This window comes from Echinops telfairi, unplaced genomic scaffold (assembly GCF_000313985.2).
Source record: "Echinops telfairi isolate 266 unplaced genomic scaffold, ASM31398v2 ScPeMD7_7457;HRSCAF=8495, whole genome shotgun sequence".
NCBI lineage: Eukaryota > Metazoa > Chordata > Mammalia > Afrosoricida > Tenrecidae > Echinops > Echinops telfairi.
The window spans coordinates 37,419,203-37,443,450 of NW_022111357.1; the positions used below are offsets into that span (position 1 = coordinate 37,419,203).

The window sequence follows — 24,248 nt, forward strand, 5'->3', positions numbered from 1 at the left end:
GTTTGCGGTTAAACGCAGCTTGCCTGCCCTCCGCACCCAGGAGCTGTGTGGGGAGAGGTGTACTGCCGCGGGTACTGCCAGTCATCCAGACACAGCTCAAAGAGAGGCACCTTGGGCAATCCTATTTTGAAGTTAACGGGAGCGGTGGGGGAAAGAGAACTCAGGTACTTTTGCATGTGCCCATGTAGTTCATAGTATACCACTCAGCCTGGCCAGTACTTTCCTCTCCCCGTCTCTGGTAGCCCCCGGTCTCCACACTCTACCCTCTACCAAAGGCCCATTTTGTTGCAGGTCTTATGCAAAATGGTCCTCATCCCAGGTGGCACACCCTGCACAAGTCTGCAGGGAGATAAAAGCCCAATGAGCAGAGGCCCCTGGGAGAGGGGAAGAGACCCCAAGCCTCCTTCAGTCTGAGAGCTACCACCATCATCACCCTCATCACCATCTTGACTGCCTCCATCACAAAGATGATCAATTACGTATGCTGAGCGTCTACTAAGCTCTTTATGCGTAATTAGTTCCTAAGACCACCACCACGAGCCGACGTACGTAAGAGGTGCTACTGCTCTTGTACGTTATCCTCTCAGCGACTCCATAGGAGAAAGTCCTAGGTTTGACAGCCTAGAAAGCCCCATGATGCAGTTCTGCTGTCACGTGCGGCTGCTATGGGCTGGATCTACTTGGCAGCACTCAACAACAAGCAGAAACTCAGGTCCAGTGGGGCTAGGCAGCTTGCCCTGGACTGTGCACTGGTAGGCAGCCGAGTGCCGAGCGCTCATACCCCAAACCGGAGCTCTTGTCTTCCCTGCTGGTCTTACATGAGAAGCTTTCTTGTAAGCTTCCTTGGCAAGCACATCCAGGCGTGAAGAGCAGCCAACGAGGTCAGGACAGGAGGTCAGGCCCCCTCCTTGCCCCAAAGAACAGGTGGGGTGCATCCCCTCCTTCCCCAAGCCCCTTTCCTAAAGCGGTGCCTGTGAGCATGATGGCCAAGCTTACCAAGATGTGGGGTCTGGGTAACAGCTCACACATCCTCAACGGGCCTGACTGATGTCTGGCTGGCAGGCCCTGGAAGCTAGGCCTGCCAGGCCAGCGGGAGCCTGGAGCTTATTTGAACTAGAAGCTTGGAACTCACAGCAGGTGGAGAAGCCACATGTCTGTCCAGTCTGCTCGGGACTCAGATGTTACCTGGGGCTCATCTCTTGGTGCTGCCGGTCCCAGCTATGAGACCCTGAAAAGGCTCCGATCCCTGGGGCTCTGTGTCCTTGACTATAAAATGGGGGTGCAGCAATAGCTGCATCGGAAGGTCATCGTGAGAACTCAGGGAGCCCTTTGTGCTACCTGTACCCAGTGCCCACAGATGTTAGCCCCTTATCTTGCCTGCACCACAGGGCAAGGTTGGCCCCCTGGTCAAGATAGCTGGGAAAGCAGCCAAACTGCAGCTGCATCCCCTGGTCTGGGTCTGCGATTTGGAGTCTCATGGTTCCCACAGGCGTCTCAGAGGGGAGACGGCCTGGGGAAAAGGCCTCATGTGGATGATGAAATCGCCCTCATGCAGGGCTCCCCACAGTAGGAGAATGGCTCTTTCTTGTAAGCATGAATGCCCACACTTCCATGCATCGTTCTATCTCGCCAAGTAAGGACCCAAGACCCTTCCCTGCAGAGCTAGGGAGCTGCCACACACCCCTGGGGCTCTGTATTCCAGAGCCCCCTTCTGCCAGTCAGAGCTGGACCCCCACCCCACCTGCTCCATCCTTTTGAGGAGCTATTTGTTCAGGAAGCCCCAGGGCAGAGCGGCCAGCCCCCCAAGGAAGCAGAAACACCCCACTGAGGCTGCAGGGAGAATGCCGTGCCCCCCACCCCCCTGCTAGTCGCTGGAGTCAGAGCTGTGAAGGGGCATCCTTAGCAGGAACAGAGACCACTGCCTTCAGGCACACTCCAGATGCACTTACAAACTCCATCAGGGCGCGTGCTTGCTTAGGAGGTACATGCCATTCCTTTCCCATGTGGGGATTTGATGAAAGGACAAAGAAGAAAGGCGCGTGGGTGACAACCGATTCCAAAGACCCCATAGGCTCTGAGACGCCCATCAAAGCTGTTTGGAAAGCTTTGCCTTGCCAGCTGGAGGTCACGGAGGAATGAAGGAAACGAGAGGTGGCAGTTCCCTTTTCAGGGAAGCAGCTGGCTCCTACCCACAGATAATGAGTGCTGAGCTCGAGAGGAGAGGCGTCACACAGGGGGCGTCCACATCGGGCCTGGGCCTCCAACGGGACCAAGAGTCCCGGATGGGCAGGCGCACATGCACGGTTTAAAAGCACCAGCACCACCGCCCGTGCCTCGGGGAAGCAGAGCTGGCGTGCTGAGCTCAGGGAGCGTTTTAGTCACCTGAGGTGCTAAATGCCATCGTTAAGTGAAACAGAGCAGCATCTATGGAAGAGAACAATGATGTGTTACGCACACACGTGTTTCCCCTCAGCTGGCCTCTCCTTGACATGCTAGGTCACTGTCCCACTGTGGGCCCTCCCCGTGCAGCCTCACCCCCATGACACATTGGTTCGAGGACCAACTTGGTCTTTGGCTTGGATCTGCTGCCCAGTGACCAAGACTGCTCCTTCCTAGGGGGGAATCTCCGAAATGGCTGTCCCCAGGGTCGCATAAGAAACCACGGTGCTCCAGGGCTCAACTCACTTTCAGGTGACTTGGAGTCAATGCCAGGGCCTCTCACTAGGTCTCCCACGAACATTCTTCCATTCTCTGGCCGGGAATGAACGTTGAGACCCGTAGGGGTTGGCATGAAGTCTCTTTAGGGTGCCCAGGGGCTTCCAAATTCCTCCTGTACTTACTGTCTCCCCCGCCCCCAACTGCCTCAGCTGCTGTCCAGGGCAGGGCATAAGGGGGTGAGATAAACCCATCCGTCATTACCAAGTTCCAGAGCACCGCTTCGACTGCATCGCGCCAGGCCTGATGGGCTGGCTCTGGATGTGCAGCAAGCCTGGGTTGCCTCCAGGTACAGTCCCTGCTCAGAGGGACACACCCGCTTCCTGGAGCTGGACCTGTTCCCCGGTGACCCAAACCAGGCTTCCGGGTGTCATCATAAACACGGCCATGCTTGTAAAATGAGAGCCGGATGCCCTCGGAATCACACTGACTCGTTCATGTCTTAGAAGATGGCTGGACACTACCTGTCTGTATCCTTCCTGGCAAGGGGCAGGCTTGCTTGTGTGCTCTTTGCCCGGCTCCCCCTCACAGCCCCACATCTTCCCAGAGCCCATCGCCATACCCAGCAGTGTTGGGGGCGGGCAGAGGAGATCTGGTGGAGGTGGGTGGTCATGGAGGAGAGGGGCACTGGCTCTGGGCTTCCTCCCCGGCTTCCCCGCCCGAGCGCCCAAGAGGCTGAGGGAAAGGAGGGCAGGGAGAAGGAGGCTGGGCCACCGATGGAGCCGTCAGGAGAACACTTGGCTGAGACAGGACATCGCTCTTCCAGCCAGATGTGCGGGCTCCCGGATGGAGAGGGGCTGCAGGCTCTGTCACTGAGCAGCAGTGTTCTGGCACAAAGGTGCGATTCAAAGTGGAGGTTGCAATCATATGTTTGAATTATGACAGGAATAGTCAAAGGCTCCTGGAAATTCTCATTTAATTTCCCATTCCGTTGGCCTGATCTGTCATCTGGCTCATTTTGCATCTCCGCACTGGAAACTTGAGCTTTGCATAATATCCTTTGCAGGAGACAAAGTAGTCACCTGAATAATTTTTCACCACACAACAGGTTCTTCGGCCCCAAAGAATGGCTGAGCCCGCCATCAGCTCCGCGCTCTGTGCAGGGGGAAGCGCTCTAACAATGACAATCCAATGGTCCACATCGTGTCCTGCTGTCAAGGCGCCAGAAAGAAATAGGTGGAGGTGGAGGGAGGCAGGTGAGGACAGAAGAGGGAGGATGCACCACAGAACGTGGTAAAGATTCCAACCCTGCCTCCAAAGACGCCTGCCCTTTGACCTCGGCTTCTCGAAGGCCATCTCTAAGCCCTCGCGATGCTACAGGAGTATCCTTGTTTGCCTCGGACTTCAGCTCTGTGAAAATCTAACAATAGGTGCATGATTGGACAATGGGCCCTGGCTATCCTGGACAGTCTTTGAGAAAGACCAACAAGGTGACTTAGAGTGGAGGCTTTGGGGCACGGGGTAGCCATCCATTTTGGGAAGGGCAGGAGATTGGAGACTGAGGTTGACCACATAGACAATCAACAAATCATGTTTACATGATGCTGGATTGCTGGGTGCCGTCAAGTCAGTTCCGACCCACAGTGAACCGCTCTATGCACAACGGAACCAGCCCCGTCCTCAGGACGGTTCCTATGCTTGAGCCCACGCCTGTGGCCCCGGGTACGTGACTGAACCCCGTAGAAACTCTGGACATTAAGGCTTGGGCGAGGGTCTCTGGGTGGTGATAGATATCCTTTGTGATTTGCCACACATTGATAACAGCCAAGTAATATTGTCCGTGGTTACTCCAGCGGCCATTGCATCACTGGCATTTGCTAACCCAAAGGTTGGGGGTTCCAGAGCAGCCGCATTGCCTTGCATGAACGACCGGTGATCTCCTCTCCACCAGGTCCCCATTGAAATCTCATGGAGCTCAGGTCTCCTGTGACACTCGCGGCATCACTACAAGCTGCGATCGACTGTGGAGCAACGGGCTTTGGGTTTGGCCATGGCTCCGGGAGCAGTTGATGGAAGCGTCTCATGAGGGACCCTCCCGGACTCTGTCCTGGCCTTTTTTCCCTCATGGCTGAGTTTAGTCTGTGCCCTTGGGTTGTCATAAACCGTACCCCTGAACATAACAGTTGAGTGTGGCCTTAGGGACTCCCAACCTAACAACGGGAGTCAGAACTGAGAGTGCTCTGTGCTCCCTCTAACTTTGCAAGGATCTAGCTGTCATAGCAGCTTTCACGGGAGCCCTCCTAGGAGAAATCACGATAAGGTTCGCTCAGGACCAGCCCCGGCCAAGTCTGCTCCCCACCCCCACAGGGGTCCAGAGGAACGCTCCCTGTGGAAAACTCAGTCTTGTTTCCCCCTACCCTGGACCGGGAGCTTTTGGGGGCAGGAGCACGCCTGGTTGATGGTTGAAGCCCAGCTCCCAACGGAGTGGCTGGGGCTCAGCAAGCACGGGCGAGGGAGTCTGGGCCGGCTTGTGTTGTCTTCCATCGAGGCTGTTTCTTCCACAGTGGTTTTCAACCCAGTCAGGAGGCAAGGTGCCTAAGAATGACAATGTGAGGTTGCAGTGCCAAAGGAGAGGGTGTTGTGAGGGTTCCAGAAGGTAGGTCATCAATGGGAAGCACTTGACACCAGCCTGACTGGTAGCTGGGATTGCCAGATCATACCAATATATGTCCCTTAGTGAGCTTTCAAAAGGCTTGGTGAAGATAGGCAGGTTTTCAAGGTCCCTGGCTCTGCTACCCACCTACTCATTCATTTGTTCATTCGTTCGTTCATTCATTCAGCTAAGGTACTGCTGTATCAGGTGATGGGAGAGTCACAGGGAAGTTAGACAACACCTCCACCAGTAGAAACAGCAATGACAACTTTACTGCCATCAAGTTTATTCTGACCCATCGTGACCCCATGCAGGACAGAAGAGAACTGCCCCATGGGTTTCTGAGACTGTAAATCTTTATGGGAGCAGACAGCCGCATCTTTTCCCCAAGGGACAGCTGGCAGGTTTGAACTGCTGACCTTGCGGTTGGCAGCACAGCCCAATGTGGAGCCTACTACTACACGAGGCCTCCTTAAGGCCTCTTGCAGGCCAGCTGAAACGGAACATGCGAGGCAATGACTTTCCAAGGGTCTGGCTGTGAAGACCCCTTCCTCTCTGGAGACCCACAGGTTGATGCATCGGAGCAGCTCAAGGAAGAGAACTGTTTCTCCCTCCTGTTTCCAGAAGGAGTCAAGGGTTTACATGTTTATCTCGGGCCACTTGCCTGAAAAGCTTGTTCAGTGACAAGAAGAAAGGAAAGGTGCCAGAGTGCCTGGTCAGTTCTGGGATCCCTCCTCCGTCTGGTTCTGACATCAGGGTGACCATCAGGACTGTCGCAGCCTAAAGCTGAAGTTAGTCAGCAGTGAGGACGATGATCACAAGGATGCCACTGAACCATCGGCTCATCCATCCATCAGCCATCCATCATTCATCCATCCATCATTCATCCATCCATCATTCATCCATCCATCATCCATCCATCCATCAGCCATCCATCATTCATCCATCCATCAAACCATCCACTCACCTAGCCATTCGTCTAGTCCCTCCACCAGCCATTCGTCCTTCCTTCTATCCACCCACCCACCCACCCATTCCTTCTACATGTATTGAGCATTCATTATGTTTCTATCTCCCCGTGGCAGATGTCAGGTTCAATAGTAATTAAAGGAAAAGTTCCTGGCCTCAAGATACAGCTATATTCTTAGTCTCAGCACCTTCAGCCACACCCATCGACCCATTTTATCCAGTGCCACCCAAATGCAGACCTTCCGTAGATTTGCCTCTCCGGCTCAGACACCTGGCTACGCTGTGTGGCCGAAGTCCATTTGCGATGGACTTTACACACAGAAGCCTCCAAGTCCCATCAAACTCACACTCTTGTCCATCAGCTCACAAAGTCCCTTCACTCGCTTGATTTGATCCTCCTCCAGGATGCATGGCGTGGAGGTCCCATATCTAGTTCATCCACAAGTCCTACTGATCATCTGTTGCCAGAGTCGTGTGACAGGGGGCAACTTCGTGGGTGTCAGGGTAGAGCTGTACTCCACGGGGTTTTCCATGTGTATTTCTTCTAACTCGATCTCCAGGTCTTTCTTCTGAGGTGCCTCTGCGTGGAATCGAACTTCCACCTTTTGGTTAGCAGCTGAATGAATTAATGATGAGGCGTTCCTACATTCTATTGAATGCCACCCCCTAAGTGTTCTTTAAGTCTGTGCTCCTCCCCGCCCCCCAGAACTACTAGATCCACCATCCTCTTTAGCTTGGACAGGTAACTGGCCTGCTCTCCCTGCTCCGGTTAGCTCAGTGAGCACAGGGGCCTCATCTATTTTCATTCATCTTTGACTCCCGGCACTTGGCACAGGGCCTGGCACCTAATGGGGCATCAAGGAGCAGGGAATGAATAAATTATTCCCAAGGAAGAACTGCTAACTTTACACAAATGTTGGGGAAGCCAGAAACAAAAAGGAGGCATCCTGAGCAGAAGGGACACGGTGAGGTGGGGACCTTTGAATGGAAATTTTCATGAGAGCAACCAGAAGGACAAGACCCATGGAACCAGTAGGAACCATCTGCACACGGCCCTCGAGGTGACGCCAACTCAGGATGTTTGGTTCCCTCGAGTGTTTCAGGACGTGGAGGGCAGTGCTTGGCAGGATGACAGAGATGTCTGAAAATGAGCTGAGAAAGACTGACAGGTGGAGGTCGGCTTATAGGTAACAGTCTATTAGGCCTGGGTGGTGTCATGGGTTATGTGAGAGGCTGCTACTGCAAGGTCAGCAGTTCAAAACCACCAGCTGTTCCTTGGGAGAAAGATGAGGCTTCCTACTCTGGTGAAGAGTTAGTCTTGGGCACCCACAGGGGCAGTTCTCCCCAGTCTGCTAGGGTTGCTGTGACTCTAAATAGACTCCATGACACTGAGTTTGGGTTTTGAGTAATATTGTGCAAGGAGTCGTCCTGGTGGCTTAATGGTTAAGTGCTAGACTGCTAACCAAAAGGTCGGCAGTTCAAACCAACTCAGTGGCGCTAAAGGAGAAAGACTTGCAGATTGATTTCCCTAAAGGGAAGAGCCAAGAAAACCCCAATGGAACAGTCCTATACTGTCCCATGGGGTCACTATGAGTTAGAATCAACTACTGGAGGGTTAGAGTTTATCTGGACTGTCCCAGGACACGAACATACCCCACCCCCACAAACCAGTGCTCTTTCTCCCTGTACATCCTTCTCCTATAGAGGCTAGTAATGGCTGGTTTCTCATCTGTCTCTTAGCAGCTAACAAACCCCAGGCCCACAAGTGGTCTCACCACCAAGGCTATCTAACCACACAGAAATCCACGGATGGGAAGAAAGAGCAAGTAATGGCAGGCAGACCAGCTGGGAGGCTCCAGCCTAGATATGAGATGCTGAAAGCATGAGAGAAGTCTATGACAGAAGCCTATGGGGGAAGAAGATTTGGGGGTTTGGGGCACAACATTTAAGTGCTTAGCTAAAACCCGAAAAGCCTGGCACTTTGAGCCCACCCCATGGCTCTATGGGTGAAATATTGATGATCGGCTCCCCATGAAGATTACAGCTAAGACAACCCTGTGGGGCAGCTCTGCTCAGTCAACGGAGTTGCTTCGAGTCGAAAATCAACTAGCAAAAACAACAGCCATCTGCAGCCTGCTTGGTTTGGGGCTGAGGGGAGCAGGGCCCTCCAGCTCCAGAGAGCAGCGCTGAGCGGCGCAGTTGCAATCGAGAGAGGAGGGCCAGGGGAGGACTTTCCGGGCACGGAGGTCAGGAGCAGGAGGATGGAATCAGACTGCATGTTTCGAAGTTCCCCACCTGTCACCTGCGCCCGGATGTCCTGTCTGCAGGGCAAGGACCTCGCAGGTTTGTGCAGTTTGAGCGAGGGCTTCCTGGAGAAGGTAGGCCGGTGGGGAGCATTTCTGTGTGAGCCATGGATACTGCTAGGGGTGTGCTGCTCTGGGCCAAGAGACGACCACGCTGGCTCAGAGGTCTGCCAGCTCTCCCATGTGTTCCAAGAAAAAACGGTGCCCCCAGATCGATCTCCCTCGTTCTTCTAACCAAGGGGGCAGGCTCCCTGCTCACACCCCAGGCTGTGGCCTGGGTTTTGTAAAGCCTAACCTCTCTCTGTACCTGTGCAAGAGCAGCCTGCTGGTACTGGGCTTACGTGCTCAGCCACCAACTGAAAGGTCAGTTGTTGGAACTTCCCCAGGGGCTCTGTGGAAGAACGCCTGAGCGACAGATACTACTCACCTGTCAAGATTAAACCCGCCTCCCTCCAGTCAGCGCTGACTCATAGCAACCCCATAGGGCCGAGGAGGGCTGCCCTGTCGTTTCCTGTGCAATACTTACTAAGCCTTTCTCCTTGCAGAGTGTGTCTAGGGGTAGGGGGTGGAGAACAGGGGACGTCCCTAACTGCCACCCTTCCCAGTAGTTGTTGAGAGCTTAGCCACTGCTTCACCGGAGCCCTGGTGGCATAGTGGTTCCGTGTTGGGCTGCTAACGGCAAGGTCTGCAGTTCAAAGCCACCAGCTGCTTGGTGGGAGAAAGACAGGCTTTGTATTCCAGTAAAAATGACTTGGAAACCCATAGGGGAATTTCTACCCTGTCCTATAGGGTCACCAGGAGGCAGCATCGACTCGATGCCGGAGTTTGGTTTTGAGTTTGCTATAAAAAGAAGGCATCCAGCTCCTGACTGAAGCCGCGGGAGGAGATGCAGGTGCGGGCATCTGAACTTGGCCACTTTCACCCTCTGTGGAACCAATGGGGTGGGAGGAGCTTTCTCTTGTCCTGCTCCAGGACCTCCCCGAAGCTGCACCAGTCTCCCAGTTGGGCCCTGCCTCTTCCCAGTCAATACTCTACACCTCAGTCTCAGGACCCTCTTTCCATTGCTGGGCAGGCACGCTCCCACAGAGCGTCCGGTGGATTCAAACCATGGATGTTTTGGTTATCAGCTGAGCGCTTAACCACGGTGCCAGCAGGACTCCTCCAGGTAATTAATTATACTTGTTCCTCAGTCAAGCTAACTGTTGTCAAGTTGATTGCAACTCATAGTGATCCTGTAGGGCAGGATAGAACTGCCTCTGTGTGCGTTTCTGAGACTAACTCTTTACGGGAGTAGATAGCCTCATCTTTCGACTGTGGAGCGGCAAGTGGTTTTGAACCGCTAACCTTTTAAGCCCTGTAACAGTTCCTACTGCAATACATAACCTACTATACCACCAGAGCGCCACAGGATCTCTTTAAAATGTTGAAGAGCAGGGATGTCTGAGGTTGAAGGTGCATCTGTGACTGAAGCCATGGTATGTATTATCTATCGCCTCATCTGCATGTGAAAGTTGAACATTGAATAAGGAAGGCCACAGGAGAATTCATGCATTTTGATCATGGTGCTGGCAAAATATATTGCAAGTACCGTGGATTGCCCAAAGAACAAACGGATCTGTCTTGGAAGAAGTACGGCCAGAGTGGTCCTTAGAAACGAGGACGACGTGTTGTCAGGAGAGACGGGTCTCTAGAAAAGGACATCGTGTTTACTAGGAGTCAGAACCAACCTGGCAGTCCGACAAGAACAACTGCTCCAACGTCCATCACCATGACTCCCACCATCCAACCCCAGCAGCTGGATGGGGCTCAGCTGTTCTCCTGAAGCGGAAGCTTCTAGAGCTGGAGCCCTAGAGGGGCCAGCAGGCATGGGCAAGTAGCCGGACCAGGCAGGCCAGGGCTGGGCTGGCTTCTTCCCCAGCCTGGCTTCAGAACCTGTGCCCAGGGAAAAGAATAGAGGTGTGAAGTGTCTCTGCCCAAGTGCCTGGTCCAGCACTGCCCTCCGATTAGTTTGTGGATGGGACCGATGTGATCCACAGGGACTTTTGTCGGCTGATTTGGGGAAGTAGATCTCCAGTTCTTCCATGTTCTGCTTCACAACAGCGCACAAGCCTCCAGCATTGGCTGGGGATCGAACCTGGGCCTCCGTGTGGAATATAAATCTCCTCGAGGGCAGGTGCTTGTCTTTCCTACCTCTGTCTTCTCTTACCCATCTCTGGACATCACAAGTGACGCCACCTTTCACCTAATAACTGCTTCATACATGCCCCTCCGATTGTATGACCGTTGGTGACCTTCAAGTCTGCTCCCAGGGTCACAGCTGTACCTGGACCTTGCTATGTAAACCCATTGCCCCATGTGTTCTGAGCCCTGTGTAGGGTAAACCTTCATTCAGCAAAGCCGCAGGTGCCAGCTACAGCCAGACTTGTCTTCAGCAAGGCCTCTGGGTGGTACCATGCTTTGTCCTCTCTAGAGTTTCAGGGATAAACCCACAACAGCCACTCAAGGGAGAGCTGGATGGTGCTGACCAAGGGATGGCTTGAACCTGTCACCTTAGAGCTAGGGAAGACTTGGGTGTGGATTCTGCCTGCTGTTTGTGACATCCTGAGGCTTTCCCTGAGAGTCACTAAACTTCCTACCCTCACAGCCAAGGCAAGGTCTCTAGGCTGCCTCCCGAGTCTGCAGGGGTTATGGGTTCTCCCTCGAACTTAGATGCCATCCCGGAGGGGCCAACTTGCTGCGAGGAGGCTGTATGGTGACCCACCCCTTGCCTACCAAGTGACCTCTTCCCAACAGATTTGGTGGGGCCCCGCGGCAAACAGTGGGGCAGCATTTCCCCAGGAGGCATCTGTGGACATCCCTTTGGTCCCCTAAGAAGTAACAGCTGGATCCTAAGGAGCCCCAAGGCAAAGCTACTCCCCAGGAGAGATGGGCTACTGGCACCCCAATTCCCAGGGCATCCTAGCAATACATATTCACAGAGCACATGGGCCCATGCACCCCTCCTCCCTTCTGCAAAGTATGTGGACCCCACAGAGAACAAGAGAACCCGAGGAAGAGGCAGCCAGACTTTGGGGCAAAGGACCGACTGGGTGGCCACAGCTGAGAGGCAGTAAGCTCCACCTCCGTTTAGTTCAAGTATCAGACAAGCTCTAACCAGCCTTTTCCGCCACCACCCGTGTCTCTCACATCACCCTCATTCAAAGAAGCAAGCGGCCCGGGTGCTGCAATGATTAAGCCCTAGTCTGCTAACTGCAAGGTTGGTGGTTTGAACCCACCAGCTGTGCTGCAGGAGAAAGACATACCATTTGCTTCCATAAGATTATAACCTTTGAGACCCCACGGGACAGCTCTACTCTGCCCTCTCGGGTCACTTTGAGTAGCAATCAACTGGACAGCAGCGGGTTGGTTTTTTGTGCAAAGAAGCACCAGTAGACCCTGTGATGGCAAGTGCGTGTCTGCCCAGCCCCCACCCTGGGGAAAGAGCAGAGTGTGGCCCTGATTTCTGAGCGTCACTGGCTTGCTTAAAGGTAAGGCCCCTGCCTCAGGGCTTCTCCGACTTCTCCTCCAAAGGGTTCCTCGTAGGTCAGCAGGCCCCTGGCGTCTGACTATGTCTGACTATGGGCGGGACCCCGAGCAGCAATCTGAAGTCAGGACCACTCATTGACAGGGGGGGTGCTATCTTCACAATCGTGACAAATGCTGTCCACGAGGCAAAGGGCATCTGACATTCTAAATGACGTAACACCCTCTCCTCCCCTACGAGATCACCTGGTAAAAACGATGCTCTTGGAATCAGTCCTGGTGCTGTGCGGGGCACGCGCTCCTGCATCAGCGGTTCTCAACCTTCCTCATGCCGCGACCCTTTAATACAGTTCCTTCTGTGGTGGCGACCCCCCAACCATAACATTATTCTCGTTGCTACTTCCTAACGATAATTTTGCTACTGTTATGAATCGGGCGACCCCTGTGAAAGGGTTGTTCGACCCCTAGATTGAGGACTGCTGTCCTACATAGAGGGTTCCAGCAACCCTAAATCGGCCAGCTGAGGGTGACTGACCCGTCGACTGGATGGCAGCCCCGGGGCTGACCGCCCAGGCACACTCATCAGAAAGGCCCAGTGTCCCGGTGGGAGGAAGGGAGCCTGCAGAGACAGCCCGTGGGCCTGAGCAGCTGGAATGGCCTCTTTATCTGGACTGCCCCACGGTCTCCAGCTTCTGGTGGATGGGGGCTGTGTAGGGGTGAGGCCACTCGGTCAGTCATCTCCCAGAGATGTGACTGCAGCTCCCAGGTTGGGGCTGAGCTGGGGACCACACCAGCTGCATGTCTCCTTCCACCTGTGAGCAGGGGCTTTGGGCAGAGCAGAAGGTCAAAACGTGTTTGTCCTTCGCCCCACTGCTCCTTAGACCTGGTGGAAGCTCTCAGGATTCTAACTTGGGACGAGCTGGTTCCCCATCAGGTTATCAATGAACACTGGCTGATTGGTGGGTTAACCTCCTCGGGCTCTGGCTAGTGGGAGGTGGGCATCCACTCTGCCCTGAGGTTGGCCCAGAAAGCAGGGCCCTGAATGGTGAGTGGGCTCTAGTCCCTGCTCTGCCCTTTGCTTGTGATAAGTTTCTCTCGCTGGAGATGGGCTGCCAGCGTGTGGCCTTGTGCCAATCCTCTGACCCAGGCAGAAAGCTCAGCCAGAGAAACAACAGAAATATCGTTAAAGTATAGGTGGTTTAGTGGGGTTCTGAGAAGTGGGCCCAGTGGAGTGGGCCCCTGGACCTTCTCAATCTGGCCTTGGGTAGACTCCAGTGGCTGTGAGCAAGGACAACACTGAAAAGTTTCACTCACCGCCCCTACAGGGACGAGGGTCCCCTAAAGTTGTACTTGACTGGGATGTGGGCCCAGCACTTTCACTCACTCTCCAGAGAGCAGTTCTTTACACCTTGTGTTTATTCTTTTGGGTTAAAAAGAGAGAGAGGAGAGAGGGGAGAGGAGAGGAGAGAGGAGAGGGAGACAGACAGAGACACCAATATCCTTGTAATAAAGCAGCACATCCTCTGATGCTCAGCAGTCCTGGGGCCCATCCCAGGTTGAAGGGACATTTTCCAGACTCTTCCCAACCTGTTTCTGGGGGAAGGCCCACACGGCCTCCCTCTGCCTGGAAAAGGTCCCTGGCTCATCTCCCCAGTGCAGGGCCAGGGGGCTGGAGTTGGGGTCCAGGGAGTCACTTTACTCAGCATGGACTCAATGCAATGGATCGGGCTGAAGGAAACGTGCTTTCAACCAAGGCCTTTGAAGAGGAAAGATGATTTCCAGACAGGTTGGGTCAAACCTGGGCCATGTGCTCCCCATCTCTGGGCTATCCCTCTCCAAGCTGCAGCCTCCAGGCTCCAGAGCTCAGCCAAGGGTCCCTTCCTCCCGGAAGCCTTCCTAACCTGTAGGCTGCAAAAACCAGCTCACCCTTTCATGCATGCATGCATACAACAAATATGTCCTGCTCCCCGCTGCCAGCCAGCCGGTTCAAGACCCTGAGGTTCTGGTAGTTCAGGGGCAGACAGGGGTTCTGTTAAGAGCTCTAAGTGGGTCCACAGCGGCACAGGACAGTGCACTAGCTTCTACCTGGCTCTCCCTGTCCCACCCAACTCCAAGACCCGTCTTTCCCAGCCCAGATGGTTGCACCCCCGCCACCACTTGGGTATTTGGGGCCCCTGCGCCACAGTCCCTCTGCAGGGACTCTTACTTCCGCCCCCAGGAAAGCGATCACCCTCGGGGCCGGTGGGCCCGTGTAGACAAAGGCTGCGCGGCGGCCGCTGTGCGCGCCCGGATTCGCTGCCTCCGGGGCTGCGGCCCCTCGCCGGCCCCCAGTCCGGCAAACAAGTCTACATTCTCAGTCAAACCAAAGCAGGCATTCTTCTCCCCAGTTTCCCCTCGGGGACGGGGGAGGGGCCGCGCGCGGCACGGGGCTGGCACCGCATTGTTTACTCCGCGAGTGCCGGCGGAAGGCTCGCCCTTCGGTCACCCGGGCGTTTTGCCGCAGCGGAACCAGGCGCGTGGCGCCGCCAGCCCCGCGGGGCGCAGCCCTCCAATCGCGTTCCCGCTGGCTCCGCATTGCAGCTGCGCGTGCGCGCGCGCGCGGGCACGTGGGGGCCGGGTGTGCCGCGTGTGCCCGCGCCGCTGTGCGCCCGGCCCGCTCGCTCCTGCCGCAGCCCCCTCGGCCACCCGCCCTCCGCGCACACGCTTCCAGGCCGCCGCAGCGCTCCTGGAGGATTTGCCCGGGAACCGTGGGGGTGGGAGGGGCGGACGGGAGAGAATAAGGAAGCTTCCACTGCCGTGGAGTCAATGCAGCACCTTCCCCAACTACACAAGTGCACCCCTAGGCTTAGGGGCGGCGTCTGGGGGAGGTGGACAGCCCCCCCCCCCCCCACACACACACCTGGCTGGCTCTTGTACCAGCATCCCCTGCTCGGGGCAGATTTTGCCGCTGCGGGTGGGGTTACAGGGGTGCTGCCTCACCCCCAGCCCTGTGACGATTTATCTGCGTAGTGAAATGCTGAGAAAATGATCCAGGCGGATAAGACACGTGTATTCCATTTAGGAAGGAGAGAACCACCAGACCAGAGGGGGCTGGGTAAATAGGACCCTTCAGGCCCCCACCCTGCCGTCTGCAGCGAGCCTGGGCCACGGTGAATGACAGACTAGCACTGTTCTTCCCTGAGCCAGGCTGGACCAATCCAAGTCACCCTGGCCATCGTCACGACCCCTGCCACGCCCAGGCCAGTGGGTGCACTAGACCAACACCCCTCCGAGACCAAAGGCTCATGCCAGGTGGAGACTGGCATTGCCACATCTCCTCCATAACTCTTGCCATCTCGGATTCCAGCCAGGAACAGGGAAGGTGCTTACTTCAAGTTGGAGGTCTGAGGCAGATCTCAGAGTCCCTAGGGAGGGGGCTCCTGGGGAGCAGGTGTGCCGGCAGCAGGCTTATCACCCAAGGGTGCACTTCTCAGGAAGCAGTGGGCCAATTCCCTTTCCTGGCCTTGGGCATCCACTCAAGCAGCCTCCCTGGACTTCCCAGGGGGCGGCGTGGCTGCTGATCCTGGCTTCCATGTTCAATCTGCTAAGTAAGGCTCTGCTCTCTGAGAAAGATTTGCCTCCCATGCCAGGTCCTACGTGGGCCCCTTGCCGTCCCCCCACCTCCCCAGGAAGGCCAACACAGTCACTCAGGGAGAGCCAGGGCTCTCTCTGCAGAGAACCCAGCACTGGTCCCCACTGATTCTATCACCTCCCCTCCCCCTACATCCTGCAGGCCCTGGCCACAGCTCTACGTTCCTGCACAGCCAGGAACGTTGCCAAGGCGAGTGTGGGACTCCCAGGCAGCTGAGGCCAGGGTGCAGACGCCTGCTGACCTGGAGCCACCCCCGGAAACAGCTCCGGAGGGTTCGCCTGGGCCAGGGCTGGGAGGAGGCCAAGCTCAGGGCAGGGGTCCAAGCCCAGAAGTCCTTCCAAAGCTAGCAACATGGGGCAATCTGAAAGGGACAGGCAGAAGGGACATGGAGTGGGGGTGGGGTGTGAAGCAGGACATGTAAGGAGCTGACCCTGCCCAGGGCTCAGTCCCCCAGGCCAGGGAGGTCTCCAATGAGGCCCCTGCCACCAGGCACCTCTGCCAGTTGCCCTGCTCCTGGGGTCTTGGCAAGCTACCCCTTGTACCCTGTGCCCTGTGCCTCCTTGCTGTGCTCAGTCCCTGGGCCCTAATCAGTCCTGAGCATGGAAGGCCAGGAAGGTCATTCGCTCACCCTGGCAGGCCCTACCTGCCATTGGCAGTGTCTTCTGCAGAGCCTCAGAGGCCCAGGGGGGCAGCCAGCATAGTCACCCTGTAGGTACGGCAGGGAACCTTGGAGCCCCCTTTCCTTGGCCACATGGTCCCAGCTTTCCCCAGGGACCCCCAGGCTCTCCTCCCTCTGCCACCAGCAGAACCCCAGGCTCCTCTCAAGGCTCCTGCAAAGAACACAGTGACGATGGCCGAGTCCCACCCCAACCCCCACCCCCACTCCCACCAAACATCTCCACTCAGCTACATGCACCGTTGTCTTCTCAAAGAGGCTTGGAGCCTGGCTGCCAGAGCTGCCTCTGCCCTGGGGAAATGCTGTGAATACCCAGTAGGGTTTATCCCCTGCTTCTTGGGGACTGTCTGTGGACAGGGCTCCTCAGAGGCTCATCCGCCCCTCAGACATCCTGGCAGGCATCAGCAGAGCCTCACCAACCTCACGTACTTACTCTGCTCCAGGGCCAGACATGGCTGCCCAACTGCAGAGACATGCCTAGCCAGATGGAGGTGTTCACCCTTCCACCCCTCTAAGCAGGAACCAGGAGGCCTGGGTGCTCCCTCGTTTTTCATACTTCGCACCTAGAACCCACAGGTGCTATTCTCCCACCACCTGGCCAGCTGATCCAAGCGCTGTCCTTACCGTCCAACGATAGCCAGTCGTGCTGGGAGGAAGGGAGCGTGGGCAGGGCCCGGGCTTTGTACTCAAACACCACTGAGTTGGAGATGATCTGGTTGTTGAAGGCGACTTGTAGGGTCACAAGACCAGTGTCATGGGCTAGAAACAAAAGAGCAGAGGTCAGAGGAGGGGGCAGGCTGGCACCCTCAGCACGTGTGGGGTGCCCCCTTTCTGCAACCCTTCCTCAGTTAATGTCTGCGTCTCCTTAATTCAGACCTGTGCCTGTTCATCTTGTTAGGCCCGAATGGGCTGCTGCTGCTGCTTGCCAGGAAGCCTCCCTGCTTGCCCAGACTCAGTTGGATGCCCTCCTACAACCCAGTCCCGCTCCTGAGGCCTGGCTTCACACTTAATGTCCTGTTTGCTCTGCTGGCTGACATGCCCTTCGCGGTGAGGGCGGAGACTGGGAGCCCAATCCAGATGTCTCAAAGGAATGAATCAATGGATGAAAGGAAGAAGGAAACCAGGAACTCAGGAACCAGCTGGCTCCTCCCCTCATCCCATCCCACCCATCACAGGTGAGATGTAGGTACAAGCTTTTCTCTGGGTTCCTTTGTTCTTGTCCCCGTCCCCCCCTCCCCCCCAGTCACCTCTACAAGGCTTGGCCTAACACAGCATGGCATTCTGTATCATTGTACAAGTTCTCTTGCATCCCTGAGGAAAGAGGAGCTTTGGTTGTGTCCGTTGCTCCAGGCTCAGGCAGTGTGGACCCAGCGGGCACTGAGCCGGAGGTGCTGGCATGAAACATACACTACCCTCCAACAACCAGATGGTAAGCTTCCAGAAGGCAGGGCCCTTGTTGGCAGATTCGCTGGCCGGGTCCCTACGCAGGGCTTAAGGCATAGTACTGTGGTTGAATAAATGCATGAATGAAACAATTTCATTGTCTGCACGTTGAATGCCAACCATGGTAGCGACTGACTCAGATTTGGGGTTGAGGCCATTGCTCTGATAGCAATCTTCAGGGCTGGTCCATGGTCCACGAGATGGCCCAGGCCCATGGTGGGCATGCAGGCTGCCCTGCCTAGCCTGGCTTCATCTCTGGCCGCTGTCAGGGTTAAGTGCCCTGCTTCTCTGGGACACCAGATGCCCAGGGCCTCCCCAGGACAGATTTCCAAGAGGATACGTATGGGGATCACATTACTATTTGGGTGCTTGGTTTTCAGAAGCTTACAGACTTGAGGAAGACGTCCAAGTCAGCTGCTCCCAGTCAGGGCCGCGTGAAGCCCCAGCTTCCTTCTGAGAAAGGCTGACGCAGATTCCATTTCCACCAGGGAAACCACCCGGGACTCAGGGCTCAGTCCACCCCAGTCTGTACCTTCAAGGGAAGGCTTTCTGGCCATGGCTCTCAGAACAGGTCTTCACTGCCTGGGCTCTTTCCCCTGCCCCTGCCTCAACCCCAGGCCACACGGGTGAAGCCTGGATTCGTGATCGGGGAGTCACTCATCACCTGGTGCCCCCTGTAGCATCCCCAGCCAGTTGCAGAACCTCCTGTGGCCCCGGGCAGCCTCCAGGCGAATGGCCACTCATCTTCCCAGAAGTTTCCTGGCTGCCAGCAAGAGGGGAAGGTGGGCAACACACACCCCCCACTGCTAGTCAACTCTGCTCCCCTTACCACGCCTTTGCCCGTGGCCAACCCTTGTGGAGTTCAAAGCTGTCCTGGGACCAAACGGCTGCTCTTTGCTCACCATCCCTCAACTGGAACGGGCACCGCTTGCAGTCATGGTGGCGTGGTGGCCGATTGAAAGGCATCCCTTTCTTCTTGCAGAGAGACAGAGTGGAGAGCAACCATTGTGGTCTCCTGGGTCTGGTCCGGCAGCCTGGCCACGCAGGGTCATCCCCACCCCTGGAGCTTCGGTGCCCCTCTCCCTGCTTCATCCAGTTCACTGGCCGGGTGTGGCCACTCACTCAGTAGGTGCTGGATGAACTGTTGTGAAGCACAGGGCACTTGTCACCACGTTTGTTCTTGTATCGCCTGTCCATTGCTGACCTCCTCAGAATCCCAGGTGGGGCTGTCGGGGGAACCGTCTTCTTGTGGGTGGGCTCCTCTTTCCTTTCCTGGTCCATGTCCTCCTTTAGCTCCACGTCTCCCTGAGGCCGGTTGCCTCTTCTCTGTGAGCACCCCTGGGGCCTCATGGGGGAGATCCTGGATCTGGGTGCCGTCTGCTGCCCGAGTTGGTATGCAGGCTGCCTGGGCAGCTTGGTCAGGGTGTGGTGGTGGGTCCCTCCCTCCCTGCATCCCTGCATGCCTACGTGCAGCTCTCTGCTCCAACTCTAGCCTCCTCCAGCCCAAAGGGTGCTTGGCGCCGTCTGACTAGTGCTCAGAGGCCTCGAGGCCTCCCTCTCGTCTGAGCCGCTTTGGCTGCTGGCCCTTTAACTCAACTCCAGCTGAAGCCCATCCATGGTCGCTGACTGCTCTGTGCACCCCCGCCCGCACCCCCCCCACCGCCCCCCTCTCCGGGGGGTGATTAACTACCGTCCCCCAGATTCTCCAGGTCCCAGCCTGGGACACCGTCTCAGGGGCACATAAGGGCCAGTACTTTCCTTGGGATGGACCGGATCACCGAGGACCGACAAGGCCTGGGCTACCAGCCTGGCAATAGCCAGGTACAGGAAGTGGCGTCTATTTATAGGCCTGCAAGGCTGCCAAGCAGCAGGTGATAAGCAGACCGTTTAATAACACGTTGCTCTCTCCCACCCTCACCCTCCTCCCGGGTGGAGGAGGGGGGCTGCAGTAACCACACATGTCCCTGTGCTGCCCCTGCCTGGGCTGGGATCCAGGATGGCTGAGTTCCAGGGTGAGCAGAGCTGCCAGGGGCCAAGGGGGCTGGGAGGGCAGGGCGAGCAGAGAAGGCCCCCACAGATGCCAGTCTTGGTTCCCTGCGAGTGGGTGCTGGGCCCAATGAGGGGCTGTGCATGAGTCTGCCCAGTCCAGGCTTGGGGACACTCTGCTTGGGGGTGGTAGGGGAAAGAAGGTTGGGGGTGTGGAAGCAGACAGACAGCTGGGGTAACCCAGGGGGCAATCAGACTGGACTTTCAGGTAGAAGCTAGGAGGAGGTCTGCTGGTCTGACCAGCCCCGCCAACTCTGCCCCATCCCATGGCCTTGCACATGGAAAGGCCCCTCCTTTTGGCTCCTTGCGCAGATCTCCTCTCCTGGGTGCTCCTCCCAGGTGGGTGTGCTCCTCTCGCAGGCCTCTGCCCTCAGGCTCCTGCTCACTGCCCGGGTCCACTGGACAGGCCAACCCAGGAGCAATGACATGGGGGAGGGGCCAGCCATGCCGTTGTCCCAACAGCAGCCTCAGAGCAGATATGACCTGCCTGGAAATGGACTTCAGACACCTGGAGAGTCCTGCCTTCACCTTGTGATGACCCCACCCCTACCCCCCTCTCTTGTGACCTGCCAGGCCCTTGGCTGGGGACAGCTGGGGACAAAAAATCCACAGTCCCTGCCCTCATCCAGCTGACAGTGGGGAGACAGTGATCACGGAGGTCAAGAGCAAGACAGACCCCAACAGGAGGGAGCACTGGGGTGAGGGGAGGGGCACTGAGTCCCTGGCTTTGCTGGGAGAAGACTGCCAGCGCCTTATCCTGCGGCCAGAGGAGACCACTTCTTCTGACTCCTCGGGGATTCACAGGGTGGCCCACCTGGCCCAGCTCTGGCCAGCCTTCTCCTTCCTGCTCTGCCCAGGAAGTCCCACCCTGTGGACCTCCTCACTGGGACCCTTGGTGTCTGGCAAGGGGGAGAGGGGCCTCCACCTGCAGAGGTACCCCACCCCACCTGCAATTCTAGTCGCCCCAGCCCCCCACCTGCTGGCCAGGGGTCTCCTCAGCTCCGGTGTCTGGTTCCACCTCCCCACTTCTAGGCTGAGCCTACCTCCAACTGGGGCCAGTCCTGGGTCCACTGATTCAGCTCCTTGGTCCTTTAATTAAACCTCATCACACTCCCCGCTAATCCCAGTGTCCTGTTGGACTCAGGCCCATGAGCCAATAGACGGCTCTCTCAGTTACCACCCAGGAAACTGAGGCCCACAGAGGTGTGGTGGCTAAGGTTCCCCCAGGCTGCTGATGCCAGTTCAGGGTGGTGGGGCAGGTGTTCTTACCTGGGCAGTAGCAGCGCAGCACGCCGGGCTGAATTAAGGACGCAGACACGGAGACCTGGTCGAACAGGCAGCTGTAGTTAGTGCTGGCTTCTTGCCATGGGCCTGTGATCAGGACCTTCACTCCTCCCTGGGGCAGACAGAGACAGACAGAGTGAGCCCCGGATGCAGCACCAGCCTGGCCCATGGCTGTATAGTTCAAAGGATGGTCTGCACCCCTCCCCTAACCCAGTGCTTGTCAAATACAACCTTGCCCACAAAACACCCACAGATCCCCTGTTTCCGGACTTTTGAGGGGGTCTGTGGACACTCCTAGACCTTCCTAGGTTGACGTCCAACAAGAGACAACTGTCCTGGCTGTCTCCCATGTCTGTTCCAGACAGGAAGGCACAGATTCCCAAGACTTCCACAGATTTATTTTGCCCACGAAGGCCCTGAGGCCTGGCTGGCTGGGCCCGCTGGAAGGATGGGAAGGGGAGGAAGGGGAGAGGAGGGAAGGAGGGGATGTGAAGGGGAGGAAGCACTTGCTCTCCGTCCTTTGCCTGTGGACGGGCTGAGGGAGCTCCAAGCTTCGCTCCAGGCACCTGAGGTTCTGGTGGGGACTGGAGTGGGGACAGGACCTCCAGGGTGCTGGTACAGAGCCAGGGAGGGGAATCAGTGGGGAAGGCACCGTGAAGAAGACAGCAATAAGGAAGACTACAGAATCAGAAAGTGGGGGTGGAGGGCTCAGCTGGCCCTGGGAGCTCAGGGTTTGGGGCTTGGGGCAGGTGGGGACAGAGCACGGGGCTTCCCTGACTGTGTGCTGAGCCATCAGGGCACTTGTGTCTCTGCTGCCGCCCACACAGCCAGACGGGCCTCCCCGGCAACCCCCTTCTGGAAGCCACTGGGGCCAGGGAGGGGACCTCAGATGACCTTTCTCCGCTCTAGTGGGAGAGGGATACCTGTGGGGACCCCAAGGTGCCGGGGAGGGTGAGAGCATGGGAAAGTACTTTCTGACCTCCTGTGTGGACCAGTCCTGGGGTGGGGATGGGACAGGGTGCCATGGGGCAAAGGGTTTGGCAGGAGGGTGATCCTTCCTTCCAGTTGCTGACGGCTGCGGTGGTACATGTCCCTCTTCACTTTGCGATGCTGTCCAGTGATGAATGGTGGCACGTCCTTCTACTCTCAACTGACTTTGTGGATTCCATTGAGTTCCTGGTCCCTCTGAAGGCTTAGATAGCAGGGAGGCGGGACTGGTGGCCCAGGGGAGGGAAGAGGCAGGCCCTCCCTGGAGGAGCCTGAAGGAGGAAGAGGGGCCATGTGCTGGCTGCCCTGGTTCTCCTGGCCATCTTGGGTCGTCCAAGCCACACTGGGCAACACCTTTCCCAGCAGGGGGACAGGTCAAGAGCGGCTCAGGACAGGGTGGAGATCGCCACCTGGTGTCTCAGAGGGAGAAGGCTGAGGTGAGGGTGGAAGGATTGGGTGGTCTGGGAGCTGTGGACCTGAGACCCCACTCATCCTGCTATGGGAGGTCAGAGTTCAGAATCACGCCCCCCATCCCCAGAGTCTGCAGGAGGTAAGTCTGCGCTCTCCTCTCAGCCACTCATTCTTACTTGACCTATCCTTGGCCCTAGGTCTTGGGGACTCCCAAGCCTATTGGCCCCTCCCTGGCCTGGGTCTTGATCCTGAGACTCTCCATGATGTACTTGGGGGCCCTGACCTGGCCTTGGATGTCCATAGCCCAGCCCAAGACAGTATGCCCCTCCTCCATCCCACTCCCACCTCCTAACACCCGGGAAATTGCTCTGGGCCAGAAGGCATCACTCCATCTGTGCTCCTGGAAGATTGGCTCTGGCCTGCGCTGCAGTCTTTAGAGAAGTCGTTTGGCTGCTAGGCAACAGAGACCTTGTGGGCAGTCAGAGGGTTCAGGGCAGGCCCAAGACATCCTGGGAGTCCACATGGTTCTGGGGCGATTTGGAGGTCTCTTGGAGCAGTGGGGCCAGGGAGCAGGATCCCTGTGACTGCGGGTCCTTGGTGGCTGGGGGTGCCCAATGGTGAAGGGAGCCTGAAACACGAGACGCCAATGCAAGGCCCCACCCTCCGTGCGTCCTGGGGGATGGAAGACTTCACGGGAAACAAATCATGCCAGCCACAGCTGTGAGCGCGGAGCCTAAGCCTGGGCTGCTGTGAGCCTCAAAGGCCCACGGAAATTACCAAAGAACGTCAGCCCTTCTCCATGGAAACCACCACAGGACGGCTCAGTCTCCATCAGTTCAGGAGACGGTTCCCATGGCAACCGCGCCCGACTTGTGGGCCTGCGGGCTCTAATTGCTGCCTCTTCTGTCTGGTGCAGCTGGAGTGGCAGTGGGGGGAGATGACGCAGGCGGGCTTGGGGGAGGGTCAGGGAGGGGTCAAGGATGCCATCTGAGGCCTCAGTGCCCTGGGGGGGCATGTCCTGAGATAAAAAGTAACAATTTCTAGTACATTCCGAGGCCAGGGCACCGTGTGTGTGTGTGTGTGTGTGTGTGTGTGTTCGCGCGCGCGCCCGCCCTCCTATGTGTATGTGCCTACAGATGCAACCAGAGGTGAAGGGGAGGACGGTGTGGAGGAGAGGGCGGGGAAGAGTCCCAAGTCCATGGTGGGGGGGCACTCGGGGAAGAGACATGGAGATGTACCAGCCCCGGTCTTTGGCTGTGTGTGCTGGAGCCACGCGTTCGCGCTGGCTGGGCGGTGAGCGATCATCTCCTCTGACCTCAGACTTGCAGCGTATTTACGCACCTTCTTATCCCAGAGCCCTGGTGAACAGAGTCGAGCCTGGGCTAGACCGAGACCTGACGCACAGCCGCCCCCTGCTGACAGAGCAGCGCAAGGGCAGGAGCCTGCGGGCGGCCGAATGGGCTGTGATGGAGGGAGGCGTCTCCAGAGTGGGCTGTGTCCTGCTGCTGGACGGGGGGTGAGGGCTCAGAGCCAGAGAGGACAATGGGCAAGTAGGGAGTGGTTAGCTAGGACTGCTGGGACGTGAGGCTTCGCCGTGAATCACACCAGACACCCAAGGGCCTAGATAAGGAGCTTCTGCATATTTTCCAAAGCAAATATATTCGCACT

General features: G+C 57.0%; 1 protein-coding gene across 1 annotated transcript in view; it reads right to left on the reverse strand.

The window, feature by feature from the left end:
- Positions 1-24,248, reverse strand: part of CAMTA1 (calmodulin binding transcription activator 1) — a 1,095,522-nt gene that overhangs the window by 72,168 nt on the left and 999,106 nt on the right. The window contains exons 10-11 of the mRNA XM_045299056.1: positions 21,168-21,294; positions 17,034-17,168 (exon numbers count right to left, since the gene is read on the reverse strand). Coding sequence (XP_045154991.1) covers positions 17,034-17,168; positions 21,168-21,294 — 262 coding nt within the window. The remainder of the gene's footprint in view (positions 1-17,033; positions 17,169-21,167; positions 21,295-24,248) is intronic.